Here is a 14,735-nt window from a genome sequence, read left to right as displayed (position 1 = left end):
CTGCGAAATTACTCCCAAAAGTAATTCATTACATTACTAAATTACCAACACGAAAAAGGAATTCATTAAATTACAAATTACCGAGAAAAGTAATTAAATTTCAGTAATTCCATTACTGTAATTCAATTACTGCCATGTATGGTGCAAAGGAGCCATCAATGCCAACTCTCTTCCGTCAGATTACGCTAGCTCATAAAGGAAGCAAAAGTGAGCGGCCTCTTGCGTGGTCTGTACAGCGTATACATGCCGCTGAGAACGTCCATGGACTAAGTTTGCGTATTATGGCACATAGGCTTCGTCGAAGGAGCTAGCCACGGCATTTCATTTAGTCTCGCTGAAGGCCTTTGGTGACGTTCGGAATGAGCAATCTGACTCCGCATTATGTTTTACTAAGATCATTCCAGACGATCCAGCGCGCCGATCAGTAAGACCCTCAACACATTCTAAAAGGTTCTAATGTCGATGCTTGAACTTTCTACCAAGCCATATGTATTAACGGCATAAAAATAAGTTAGTTGGTTAACTAACAATCTCTAGCACGGGTAATACCTGTTGGAAACGTAAGAAACAAATACGGGACATGTATTAACTTGCTATTACAGCTGTTAGGTAGGTTCTTCTCACCTGGTCAATCATGAAAAAAAAAAGGGGGGGGGGGGGGGGAGAGGGGTTCGTGGGAATGACGGTTAGGCGTTCCGAAGGAATTTGACAGAGTGCGCGGAAAACTTTACACGCTTCAAGAGTAGGCATATTTTCAACGGCCCACGATGACTAATGTTTAGATTGACTTTTTCTTGCAGGAAGTACACATGCATGATATAGCAGGAAATGTTTAAGCAAACTACTACAACCTTTGATTTACTGCCACTAGGCAGAGATATGCCCATTATTTCAGTAAACCTGCTGCTCTTCTTTCGTCTGCAAGATTCGAGGAACTCTTAGGCAATTATTTATTAACTTGTGATTCCCCTGCGTATGCAATTCGATAATGATCAGCTGTTCGGAGCCCTTGGAAATTTTTTTATCAAGGTGTTTATATAAGTGAATGGGCGGTAACTAAAATAATGGCATTGACAAAGATTCTGTTTGCCTATAGTGCCCTGTAAACTTTCGAAGCAACGTTACTAGCGGTGAATAACTTTGTAACCGCAGCGCGGTCTGGGACAAAATTATTAAAATGTTTCCCCTAGTCCTCGTTACTTGCAAAACTCGCAGGTCCATGAGGTGTCCTGAAGTGGTGTTTTTCTTATTTTTACTGCTCGGTTTCAAAGATTACTCTTTTCTGCTGGTCGTAATAGATGCGTTAGAAAGCGTGCTTTCCATAACGCTCCCAGGCGCCCAGTCTTTTGTTCTGCTGCCAGGAACTGCTGCGTTGCGGCGCGAAATTAGAGCACAGCCTAATGGTCCGCTGCTGTACCAGCTGTGGTTCCCTAATTAGGGCGCAGTTGCAAAAACACTCACGCAAGAAGCAACTGGGAAAGCCATGGTTTCCGAGCAGGGCCCGTAGCGGCCTGTTTAATTTCCCCTTCGCAAGGAAGGAATGATAAGTCAGGCGATTTTTTTGTTGCGATTTATCCTCCTGCGCACGAGGGAAGGCAACACGTACATGGCGAGACATTGGAGAGGGAAACGAAACGTCTCGAGAAGAGCGAATATTAGCGGAGCAGAGGTGCCCGAGCCAGGTGGATAACGCACAGTGCCGAAAAAAAAAACATATCTGAATTTTTAATCCCCTTTTACTGCAGTGCTTCGTTCCCAGGCGAGAGCAGAACAGTTCATTTTGAATGTGGCAAGGACAGATGCGATTAAGGTGTGTTGTGGTGTGAGCAATGCTGGCGTGGTAATCGCGATGACAACATGCGTTTCTGGGAAGATTTGGAGTTTTTGGCTTCAGCTGACTTTCAGAAAGCGACGTCATTTCTTCGACCAGTGTGAAACGTTAAAGCAATGTAGCTAATAATTATATAAAAGGGTCCATCATGAGTGTTTCAAATCAGGGCAGAGTATGAGCTAGGGACATTTGGATGCTGTCGCTACAGTGAACGGTGCCACTAGCACAAATAGGTGAACGGTGAGTGAAACCCGCATAAGCTTTAGTATCTACACAACCTTTCACTTTTTTTTCTGTGGCATCGTGTTCCAGTGTATTTGAAGCCACCAACTAAAACAGCTGTGCATTATAGACGGCTATTACTATACTTGATGTGTGCGTAGGAGGGCCCAAAGCGTGCCGTATAATCGGGTGATGAGGCAGGGAAGATGTGACGTGGAAGTGACTTTATGGAAATATTTAAATATTGACAAAAAAAGCATCACGAAAAAGCCCATTGAAAAGCATGACGGCATGTCATCCGGCTGGTTTTATACAGTCTGAGCTCTCTGGTTCCTTAGGTGAAGAAGCGTTACTGCGACAGTCGCTTTCTTGCGCTGGTTTGCCTAGCAAGCGGATATGCCCGTGACAGTTGACCTGGCCGCGTGTCTAACGTTCTCGCGCACATAGTTTCTGATCCATGCGACTGTCATTTCATCATGCTTTGCCGAAATGAGAAAGTGTTCGTGAACAGAAAATACAAATTCTTGCTTGTGTAGTGTTAGCGCGAAGTGACTTTGTAAGTAACCTAATCGTGGCTCCGCCAGTATGACACCGCCACACCGGCATACAATCTATCCTTATATTTCTATCATAATTGTCATGATCCTTCCTTTTAGTTTTTCCCTGCTCCTTTTGCATAGTATTATTATCAGGGCACATCAACTGATCTGATGAGTTTGTCCCGTGAGTTAAGCAGCCACTCTCGCGCTGTGATCTGAATGGCGTCGTCTTTCGAACTTCAAGGAGTCTCGCTTGTGAAACTTATTTCCTAGCTGCTGTTTTGTTGCCCTCATAAAAATGGCACATACCCACAAGGGGGATTGGCCATGAACAGGCGGTGATTACAGATTCGCAGACTGCTTACTACACAAATGATATGTCAGAAATTTGAGCAACTCAGTTACAGTGACAGGCTTGAAGGTGGTACTGGTGGTTCTTACTGAACTTCCAGTTGTGAGAGTAAAGAGGAAAAACGACGAAAAACACAACTACGAAAAGCAAAAGGAGGACATCTAAAATATTGGATGAGGAGTTATAACAGCCAGTTATGATGGAAGACGTTTTGATTCTAGAAGAAAAGTTTATATGGCGGAGCGAAAATTCCCATCGGCCCGTTCCCACATAGAAGCCCCAAAGGACGGAGTAAGCGCAGAAGAAACATGCAAACTAAGTTTCTGTAATGGAATTTCTAACAGCCGCCTCCTAAACCATGAGTATAGGTGACTAAAGAGAAAGAAATGTTGTATTGTTTCTGGCTCAACACAATATTGGCACAAAGGAAAGGTTGCAAGATCAGGCCAGTAGAGGTACAACTTTAGCTGGCAACACGAAACCAAGGTGGCGTGAAGGAAACCTCAAGCTCTCGAGAGTGCCACGCTTTACTCCCCCAAGGGAACAGAAAATAATAAAAAGCATCCAGGGAAGTAAGTGCTGAGGTGTAATAATATTCTCGCATTAAAGTACACGTACGAAACCATGATGGCATTATGAATGCACAGGTTGGAAGGAGGTCAAAGGTCGGACCACTCAGAGCTGCTTTCGCTAAAGCATCAGGCGATTCACCAAATTGACGGCCACTGTGGCCAGGAACCTAAAAAATCATAATCGATTAATATGCTTAGATGTAAAAAATGAATAGAGTGGTAGAAGAAAAGAAAAGGCGAGATAAATAAAATAAAAAATGAAAAGTCGTAACGCACACGGGAGAATGACACTGGGATTTGTAAAAAAAGTGATGTTGAAAAATTTAGCAAGGCAAACGATTTCATTCCAGCAAAACATTTCGAATGGTGGTAAAAGCAGACCTTTGACTGTGTCCAAGGATGGTGGCGCCAAATGACAACAATATCGGGCTACTTAACCTGAGGTTAAGCTGTTGAAGTGGCTTTTCCATCAACTGTCTTCTCAACGTAGTGAAGCGGCGGCAAAACAATAAAAAATGATCTAATGATTCTTGTTCACCGCAAATACGCAGGCTGGAGGAAGTGCCAAACCAGACCTGTAAAATTAGAAATTTAGAGGTGGAATACGGCCGCGCAGCCTTGATAGAGAATTCTCAATTTGCCATGAATGCATAATTTTCTACTCCAAGAATATTTGAGATGCATGTAGTCGTCAGATCTTAAAAGATGCCCAGTTGCATGTTTATTAAAATGTTTATCCGAAACCTCGCTGTGGTGATATACGCTCTTGCCAGAAGGATAGATAATACGGGGCCATTGAGGGACTTTTTTCCTGAGCTATCAGCATATTAATTTAAAGTGACATTGCTGTGGCCTGGTATGTGCTCGCTCAAAAATTCCCGCTTCCTCCTCGTCCGTAACATTAGCCGAGGCCATCGAGCGATCGTCCCGATCGTGAACGAGGAAGCTTGTCGATGTCGATCAGATCCATGGCATGACGAAAGGCGGGACTGGATGGTTGATTATAGAAGAGGAAGAAGGAAGAAGACAACGGCTTGCCGCCATGATGATTCTAGGATGAAACCTAAGCCATGGCGCTTTCGGGCCAGAGGCCACCAAGACGCGATGGCCGAGGCGCAGGCATGCACCGCATGGCATGGGCGGGGGATGTCCTCATATGTGGCGTCGTTTCGGGTCGGTAGGGTCTTCTGGTCAGCGTTTCGGCAGTGGGGTCAGCAGGCAGTCGGGTCTTTCGTAGTGTCCTGTGGTCGTGTGGATGGCGTTTCGGGTCGGTGGGATCATTTGGTCTCTCCTTAGTCGTGTCTTGTGGTTGGGCTGGGGAGTGGGGTGGAAAGGCAAGGTCGCGTCGGGTCCGGCAGGCTGGGGAACAGCCAGGCAATGCGCTTCATGGAACCCGTTGCCGACGGCGCAAGCTGACACAGAGCGCCGAAGCTCCGTGTCAGAATTACGAGTGATGATGACGTACCCGCCACCTCCAACCAAAATGTTACGGGGCGAAAAGCCAATCAACACAAAGAGTAAAGACATGACGTCCGATGATCATGAGATAATTTTAATGAATCGCGGCGGGCCTAGCGCGAGCGCTCCTACTCGTATATAATATATTACTTAATAAGCGATAACAGTGTGCTAGGACGCGAATGAGAATCCACAAGGGCAGCCGGCAAAACGGAGCCATTAACTCGATTGCGTGCTAGCCTCAAAATGTGGACCTCTATACGCTAAGAAATCGAATAACGTTTGTCTGCTGCTGTTCCCACGCCCGGGAGTTTTGCTTTCCGTGCTCAGTGAATGCTTTGATGTTACAACCCATCTGCTTATGTTGTCCGGTGATGTTGAGCTCAACCCTGGGCCTCCGCCGAACACGAGATCGAGGGCGCAGGACTCTCCGTCAGATTCTGGTTCTACGCAAATGGACGATATACTTGCAATATTGCAAACTGTGAACACGCGGACTGAAAAAATGGAAAGGGATCAGAATGATTTAATCAAGTCTGTTGACGATCTTAAAAAAACACAGGCTAAATTTCAAGAAAATCTGGCAGATATAGAAAGAAGGCTAACAGAGATTGAACGCAAAACCGTCACCCTTGAGGCAGTTGAGGAGGAGCTACAGCGTCTTCGCCAGTCGATTGATCGTCTTTCAACTGAAAACTCTCAACTGCACTCTAAGCAGGCTGAGTTTGAAGACAGGCAGCGGCGAGACAACCTTATTTTCTACGGCCTATCAGACACACAATCCGAATCCTGGGCTCAGTCAGAGGAAAAACTGGTTGGCATGCTTTCGTCCTGTTTGAAAATTCCACCCACCGAAATTCTGGTTGAAAGAGCACACAGGCTCGGCGTGTATACTCCGAATAAATGCAGGCCACTTATTGCTAAATTTTCGTCTTACAAGCTTAAACAGAAAATACTCGTCGCTAGTTCTAAGCTGAAGGAAGAAAAAATTGGAGTTAGTGAAGACTATTCCGTCGCTACTCGTCTTGCTAGGAAGAAACTGGTTGAATTTGGCAAAACCCAACCATTAACCTTCAAACTTCGCTTCAATAAATTGTACATAAATAAAACGTGTTACACCTACAATCCCTTTGATGATTGCGTGCATGTACTTTCCAGTGTCTCTACGCCACTGGTCGAATCTTCTGATGACATGCATGCACTATCTATTCCTTCCACCTCATCCGCTCAGCCCATCACTGATTAGCATTACGCGAGGGGCAGTGGAATAAAGTTACCCGTCAGTAACCAACTTTCATTTTTATTCACAAATATACGGAGCATACTTCCAAAACGCGACGATCTTTGCTCTGTTATCAATGCTTGTGATGCCGACATAGTATGCCTTACTGAAACCTGGCTGTCTGCGAAGGTTGATAGCAGTGAACTCTTTGACTGTCAAAAGCGCTACAACATTTATCGATGTGACAGGGGTGTTCGGTGTGGTGGAGGCGTGCTTATCGCCGTCTGTGATGCTATTTTGTCTTTTCCTATCCATTGTACAACCGATTTAGAACTAGTCTTGGTTGAAATTCGCACGTGCACCAAGAAATTGATATTGGGTACTTGCTATCGTCCGCCTTCCAGTTCACCAACCTTTGCCGACGACCTTCATGATGTCATCCATATGATTACTGTGCGGTATCCAAACAGTCCCTTCATTTTACTAGGCGACTTCAATTTACCTAACATTGTGTGGTGTGATGTAAATTCTTATTGTAATCCTTTTTCCAGTGAAGGCGATAGATTTTTGAGTTTGTGCAGTGACTTCAACTTGTCCCAGCTTGTGATGCAGCCAACTCGGATCATGTCGACTACTTCTAACATCCTTGATTTAATTCTTACTACTTCGCCCGACCTTTTTCAGCCTTTATCGTTCCTACCAGGGCTAAGTGATCACTTGCTGCTTCATTTTTCTTTATCTTGCACCGTACCTCATCAGAGTAACCACAAAAAATGTATCCACGACTATAAAAGTGCTAATTTTGATGCCATTAACCATGAACTCTCTGTTTTTCTAGATGATTACTTACCAAACTTTCACGATCGTTGCGTGAATACAAACTGGGGCTTGTTTAAAGAAAAAGTTGCTGCGCTCACTGAAAAATATGTTCCACGTTTAGTCATCACCTCTAATCGACAATCACCATGGTTCACTCAATCGTTAAAACGGCTTTGCAATAAGAAAAAACGCATTTTCCGCTCTGCAAAACTAACCGGTTCCCAAGAACGTTGGACTGCTTATCAGACCGCGGCCCTTGAATATAAAGCTGCACTCAAGCACACCAAAGATGTATTTTTCAATGACACATTACCTTCCCTCTTAATCAATAACCCTAGACAATTTTGGAGCTTAGTTAACAAAAACGACACTTCATCCATCAGCCTTAAAGACTCTAGTGACGAGCTAATCCACCCAAATGAGTGTGCAAATGTCCTTAACAGTGTATTCGTTTCATCGTTTTCTAAATATGTGCGTTCTGAAACCCCTGCATATACCAGTGCTGACTTTTTGCCAATGGATTCTATTGTCTTTGATTCTGTTGGTGTGGAAAAAATAATCGAAAAACAAAACATTTCTTCATCATGTGGTGTTGATAATATTAATTCCAAGTTCTTGATTAAAACCAAAGTGTACAGCGCAATAATACTATCTAACCTATTTCAGCAATCGCTTCAAACAGCCTGCATACCTGGGGACTGGAAGGTCGGGAAGGTGATTCCGTTGCATAAGTCCGGAGATAAACATTCCCCACATAATTATCGACCAATCTCACTAACAAGCATTCCGTGTAAAATCATGGAGCATGTTATTTGCTCTCACCTTGCATCATTCCTTGATTCTAATAATTTTTTTACTGACAGTCAACATGGGTTTCGAAAGTTGTTTTCTTGTGAAACGCAGCTTTTAACTTTCACGCATGATCTAAATTCATTCCTTGACAGGGGTTCCGTTGTCGACTGCATATTTCTTGATTTTTCAAAGGCTTTTGACAAGGTCTCTCATCAACTGCTTTTTCTGAAACTAAGTAAACTTAACCTTGACCCTAACGTTCTCAGGTGGCTGCATTCTTTTCTTACAGATCGTTCACAGTTTGTCACTGCTAATAACACATCATCCTTCACTTCTCCAGTTGGATCAGGCGTGCCACAAGGCTCTGTGCTAGGGCCTCTTCTTTTTCTTATATATATCAATGACTTACCTGATAACTTATGCTCAACAATAAATCTTTTCGCGGATGACTGTGTCATATACCGGGAAATTAACAGTGATTCTGACGTTGCTCTCCTTCAATCCGATATTAATCATGCCCTTGAATGGACTAACAGGTGGAACATGGAACTAAATATTAACAAATGCAAGTATATGCGTGTCTCTCGTCGTAACACTTTATTACCCTCATACCTTCTTAATAATAGTAGCCTTGAGTCTGTGCCTTGTTATAAATATTTAGGTGTATTTATTTCCCATAATCTTAACTGGAAGGCTCATATAGATCACATAACCAACAACGCTAATCGCATGCTAGGCTACATACGTCGTAACTTTAGTCTTTCCTCCAGTTCCGTAAAATTGCTCCTTTACAAATCGTTGGTTCGTAGTAAACTGGAGTATGCTTCATCCATCTGGGACCCTTATCAAGAGACACTAATCTATGAACTCGAATCTATTCAGAACCGTGCGGCCCGTTTCATTCTATCTAACTATCATCGTAATTCTAGTGTCACTGCTATGAAATCAAGCTTATCACTGCCACTACTGTCTCAACGTAGAAATATATTCCGTCTTTGTCTATTTCATAAGATCTACTATAATAACCCCATCCTTAAGAGAAAATTCATTACGCCTCCTTGCTACATGTCTGCTCGGATCGATCACCGTCATAAGGTTGGTATTCCTTCGTGCCAAACAAATCACTTCTACAACTCATTCATCCCCAGCACATCGGCACAATGGAATCGCCTTCCCCCATCGGTTGTTGAATTGAGTGACCATTCTGCGTTTAAATCTGCTTTAGCTAATCTGATGTTAACATAGAACATTGAATTCTCCCACACTGCCATTTGTTTGTTTTTAGTTCATCTGCTGTTTTTATAAACTTTTTTTCTCTTTTTGCCCCCGAATCGTGCTGCTGATTACGTGTATGATGGTATATTTCAGCAACTTTGTTTCCTGCCTGCTAGTAAAATTGTTTGTTTTGCTCACGTGGTATATTTTATGTGCTTATACAATTCGCTCATACGTCTATGTCAATAGCTAATAATTTGTGTTCTTATTTTGTTGTAACTTGCTTATGTGTTTCAACCATACTACTGTTCAAATTTGTTTTAATACTGATTGCTGTTCTTTTCCTTTTTTTTTTCTTTCTTTTATTGTACCCCACTCCCCTCTGTAATGCCCTCGGGCCCTGAGGGTACTGAAATAAATAAATAAATAAATAAATAAATAAGGGCTAGCTACCCCAGTTTTATTTTTAAACTTGCTCTGCAATGCAGCCAGACGACTCATGATGTCGCTGACCTTTGCTGCTTAGATCCATTTAGTTACATAATGGTGGCGGCTATCTGCCCGTACTCTCACAGTACTTGTACATAATCTACTTAGGCTTCTGGCGATGGACTGCAAACTTCTCTAGGATATATAAGCGGTACGCGATTAAAAGTCATACTTTCTCACATGGTCGTCCTGGCGATACTACCCTGACTATGCCTGCATCTGAGATTAGAACATGCTTCGTAGAAAAAGACGTTTCATTTATATCATAACCGAAAGTGGGTGATCTCTTATACTTCTCTGTAGTAAGTTAACCTGGATGCGTTATTTGCACATTCGAGCATTAGTCTGCTGAGCATTGCACTGGTTCCTGTATATGATCTTTTATACAATATCTAATTGGGATGTTTTCCACTCGCTGTTTTTGCATTTTACAAATACGTAACTTGGATTCCTGCGTAATTATGACTTGAATGTTGAAGCCTAAGATGCTGGACAAAGACTTATCAAATTCACAGTTTAATTGTTGCATAGCTCTCCTTTGAGCAGAACTCTAGATGCCCAATTTTAGGGGCGCAGAAACGAATTCCGCATCTGGGAAATAAGGATTTAGTTTTCCTGTTTGATTTAGCGGGGTTAAACTTGTCGACGCGACTCATTGTATTAGGGACGGCAAAGCGATGGGTACCGGATAATTTCGATCACCTGGTGCTCTTCACGTACTTTGAGATCACACATTTCGATGGCCAACACATTATTTTACTCCTTCGAAACGCGGCCGCTGCGGCCGGCATACGATCCCGCATCCTCGGGCACAGCAGCCGAGCCCACTAACTACTAAGCCGAACCGACAGGGTGCACTGGCCTTTCGTGTGCGAGGGATATATGAATCACACGAGCACTGAATTCCTGAAACGAAGCTCTAGCTAGGCTTATAGCCAATGGCGAACTCCATGTCCCGGGCTTCCTTAGGTGTTTTTCACAGCTCAGTATCTTAACTCTGCTAAGCAAGGTGTTTTTATACCATGCAGGGGAATATGATACAGCCTGTTCGTTCATATTCTCGTAGTTTATAGTCTGTGACAAAAGGAAGCTCATTTTTGTCACACAGATTTCAATATTGTTGCCTCTAGTAATAATGTTTAAGATATTATAATATCTTCATTCCAATTAAGTGAATATAAGCGTGATTGTGAATATATTTTGCTCTGTATCAGGTACTCCCGCCGGTTTCTAATTGCATGCCACCACCTAACTATTTTAGTCTGAAAAGGTGTAGCAATATGCACCAAATACGAGGAAAGGTAAGAGAAATAAGAGATTGAGGCAGCAATATTGCCATTGCATATTCAAATTCATTGAGCTCTTAAGGGAAGATTAAAAAGAAAAGAAGACGTCGAAGATATAAGAACAGAGGTCAGCTCCGAGCACCTGAAGTTTAGATTAACGTCGGCCATCACGTCACACGTAAAGTAAAAAAAAAAATTGTTTCAAATGGCGTGGGGCAGAGGTGACGTAAAGCTTGGTTTAATAGCTTTGATACTTTGAACGTGCACTTTGAACAAGAAAAGAAAGTCTTAGTACGGTCAACAATGTGTAACGCGATTAGTGTCTAACGCGAATTCTTGAGCACACGCTGTGATGTAAATTCATCCGCATTCTTCCGCTCTTGCTCTCACGCTTTGAGCCTATAGACCACTCGTTGCCTTGCACCCTACCTTCCTTTTTGCTCTCCCTCATTTGTCCTAATAGTTGAGCAGAAAGAGGCAAGCGGGGAAGGGGGGGGGGGGAGGGGTCCTGTCTCTATTTTGCGCTTGCGAATAGTGGTGGGTGCGCTACGGTACGGAGGGCTACAATAGCGCGCAAGAGAAAAAAAGGCTAAAGCACTAAGGCTGATTTTACTCAGAAGACGAGTCCGTCTTCACGTTGAAGCGTCGCAGTAAGAGCAGCGTAAGGGCGCTCAGCCAGGTCTTGAAGGTCGATAGGCTTGTTTCCACGTCGTCGCCACGTTGTCTCGGAGAGAAGCGAGACAATCAGCCTACGCACTCTTAACGCAGCATCGATGACGGCACTGCTCTTTCCAACTAAGCAATCCACACACTGCTGCAACGGATCATTGAACGCTTTCGCTCGCTCGACTACGTGAAGAACACAAGAATATCCCTTCTCTTAAGCGCGCCAACGGATTCACGCACCATGGCACAGCGTCGCTTTGCTGGCAACACTTATCGACCGTCGGAGGAGAGAGCCCTCCTGAGTTTGGTTGGGCGGCAGCAGAAAGAGGCCACGGGAAGATCTACTTGAGCCTCGCTAATGCAGCCGGTCACGGCAGGGCTGTCGAGGCGGCTCGGTGCAATACAAGAGAGCGCCGAAGTAACCTACCTTCGAGCTCGCGTTCGGGGTTTCGTGCCCCGGTGCCGCGCGGGCCGCGGAGGCATCTCGCGTGAGTTCGTGCAGTGGAACAGAGTCGAGGGAAAGTCTGGCGCAAGGAAAAATCTGGAGTAATGTCCGATTACTGTTGGAAATCGGGCAGTAGGCACGCATGTCACGGACGACCGAAACTTCACGCAATAGCCCATCGTATACCACATACAGGCAGAGCGGGGAAGCTAAGTGTGCTAATTTGTGGCCTAATGAATAAAGATGCAAATCGTAAGAACTAGTCCCGATTGGCCAGAGCCTCAGGTCCCAGTCGCGGGCTGTCGTGAGCACTAGCCACTGCCAGATGGGTGGCGGGCCTTCAGCACAGCGTCCTGGAATCGGCCAATTCGTCTCTCCTAAATTCGGCTTATTGCTGGATAATGCGAACTCAATATTTCACAACACCGAGCAACGCCATTGAGACTAGGCACACAGTCTTTTCATTGAGGAGTATGCAATATATGTTATTTAGTGTCGAGGTATCTGAATGCGATTGCCGAGGTTCGAGAAAGCGGCTCACGTTTTGGACTGCGTTCCGGGGAATGTCACCTATCTGCCTTTCCTGTCTTTAACCCTCCAGAAGTTATCCTTTTAATGCTAAAGCATTTCTTGGCCCATGAGTGGCGTGGACAGAAACTGACATCAAAACGTGTCATAAAGCGTGTCCGCAGGAAAAGACACTTAAGAAAGGAAATCGTGTCACCGCCAGGGATCCAAAAGTCACCCTTCCCCTCTTCTTCAGAAGGGAGGGACTACTTTACGCTGACTGCCCCGGAAAGCGTTTGTAATTCCCCTTGCCTATTATATGGATGACAGAGGGCGCTGGTGGAATAGACAACAGTGGCGGTAAGAAAAAATATTAAAATGAACAACAAAAACAAACAAACAAATAAAAGAATCTGTCCCTCTGTCGTAGAGTATAGATTATGGCGGGCAACGAAATTGTTTTAAAGTCGGCGCTTACAGAATTCAAAACAAAAGAAAGACAATCAATCTCCCGTCACAGAAACGTATTGCTCCATTTATCGAGATTTCCACAAAAGCACCACAGTCCAGCATTCTCCTACTGCTCTAACTTGGGAAAAGCGAATGAGTCTCGAGCCTCAAATTACCCTTGGTTTATAGGGTAAAATGCTTACCAGAAGCAAAAAAGGCCTAACCACATGAAATTGAAGTAAGATAATCGGCAGCAGTAAGAGAAATGGTCACGAATTAGTGCACCAAAACGGACTTAAGTGGGACCCTGGAATTTTGAATTGCATAATTGCCTTACTGTATTGTTATTCAATGAATTCTCTTTCTTTTTGCGCAGACGCTTATAACCTGGCAGTACACACTTTCCAGGCATCCTTAATTTTGGTGACTGAGGATGAGAGAGTGGATATCCGGGCTGCCAATAAGTAGGGCGCGTAGATCTTGATGGAAGAGCTATCGATCGGCTCGGAGGTTGAGACGCTTGTTCTCACTGTGTTTCCTTTTCGTCCGTCCGGTTATTCAACTCTGGACCATTTTCGCAGCTTTGTTTTTCTGACCCTGTTGGACACCCATACATCCCCGGATTGCGAACGGCTTTTATTGGAGCTTTAGGAAGGGCCGTTCACGAATCTATGCGCAGAAATTGTGCTTTTGTGTTTGAGAGATTCCCAATAAAGGGCCGAGGGATTGCCCGAAAAATTTTAGGACTGACTCAGGCTAAGCGCCTTACTCTTTCAAAGAGCGCCCGGGTTTAGTGAAACTTCACGAGACTGAAATGAGAAAGTTCATTTCCATTGATAAAAAAAATAATAATAACTTACTGGAAAGTGGGAATATAAGTTTGTAGCACTCTTATTGGTGGGTGTAAGAAGAAGGGGTACGCTTACATAGGGTGCATGAGGGTGTTTTTTGTGCACGATTCACTTAAAATGAAATCATATCTAACCTTTATTGTTTCTCTCAAGAAGAAGAGGGATGTGGACAAAGAACCGAAATATAGCTGGCTCAGCGAAGACTACCGCCTTTCTGTGCGATTCGACACCCCATGCTTGAAATGTAAGGTTTCGACATAATATCAGAAATGTAATTGTACCCTATAAAATGAAGAAAGCTATAACAAATGGGAGTAACAAGGCTCAGTTTGTGATTTTACACAAATCAAAAGCATTTCTTGTATATAAGGTTACATTGCAAGAACACACAAAAAGAAAAACAAGAAACAGATTTACCAAGGGAAATAAATGTTAGTGACGCCTTGACATACGTGCAGGCAGAGGCTGAGGAGAGCCAAATTATTAACCCAAGAAGGAGCGCGGTATAATATGAATTCGCCTCAGTACGGTCGGCAGAAGTGAAATGTTGTTTTGGGTTGTAGGATTTAGTTCGAAACAATGCACGAGACTCTATTGCACATAGCTAACCAAGCAAAATTTCTCTCCCCCCAGAAAATAAGATACAATTACATTTTTTCTTCTATGAAGCTTTAGATCAGTTTCGGCAGCCGAACGGTGCTTCCTACGAAACAGGTAGGTGCCAGACACCTGCAGGCGAACAAGACCGGCATTGCAATTCGTGCTTTGATGTTTTGATAAATTCGCTGATAAAAGTGCTCGAGACGCTGGAATGACAGCGAGTGAAGAGCTGCTACAGGGAGCCCTTTTATGCAGTACCAATATAGGGCTGAAACACAAAGGGGTTCTACTTAAGTTGAGGACAACACAGAGAGCTATTCAAAAGAAAATAGCAGTTGTAACGTTAAGAGACAGGAAGAGGGCAGAGTGGGTCAGATAAATAACTCGAGTTAATGACATTGTAGCGGAAATCAAGAAGA

At 43.8% G+C, this 14,735-nt stretch overlaps 1 protein-coding gene across 1 annotated transcript; it reads left to right on the top strand.

Moving 5' to 3' along the window:
* Window positions 1-5,258: 5,258 nt before the first annotated feature.
* On the top strand, window positions 5,259-7,040 carry LOC146184962 (uncharacterized). Its single transcript, XM_084605454.1, has one exon. The coding sequence runs from the start codon at window positions 5,336-5,338 to the stop codon at window positions 6,218-6,220; it is 885 nt and encodes a 294-aa protein (XP_084461580.1). The 5' UTR covers window positions 5,259-5,335; the 3' UTR covers window positions 6,221-7,040.
* Window positions 7,041-14,735: the final 7,695 nt, after the last annotated feature.

This window comes from Amblyomma maculatum, chromosome 6, assembly GCF_055883805.1.
Source record: "Amblyomma maculatum isolate TAMU_Amacu chromosome 6, ASM5588380v1, whole genome shotgun sequence".
Classification (NCBI taxonomy): domain Eukaryota; kingdom Metazoa; phylum Arthropoda; class Arachnida; order Ixodida; family Ixodidae; genus Amblyomma; species Amblyomma maculatum.
Note: the sequence above shows the minus strand (reverse complement) of the source record. Positions and strands in the feature narration are given on the sequence as shown.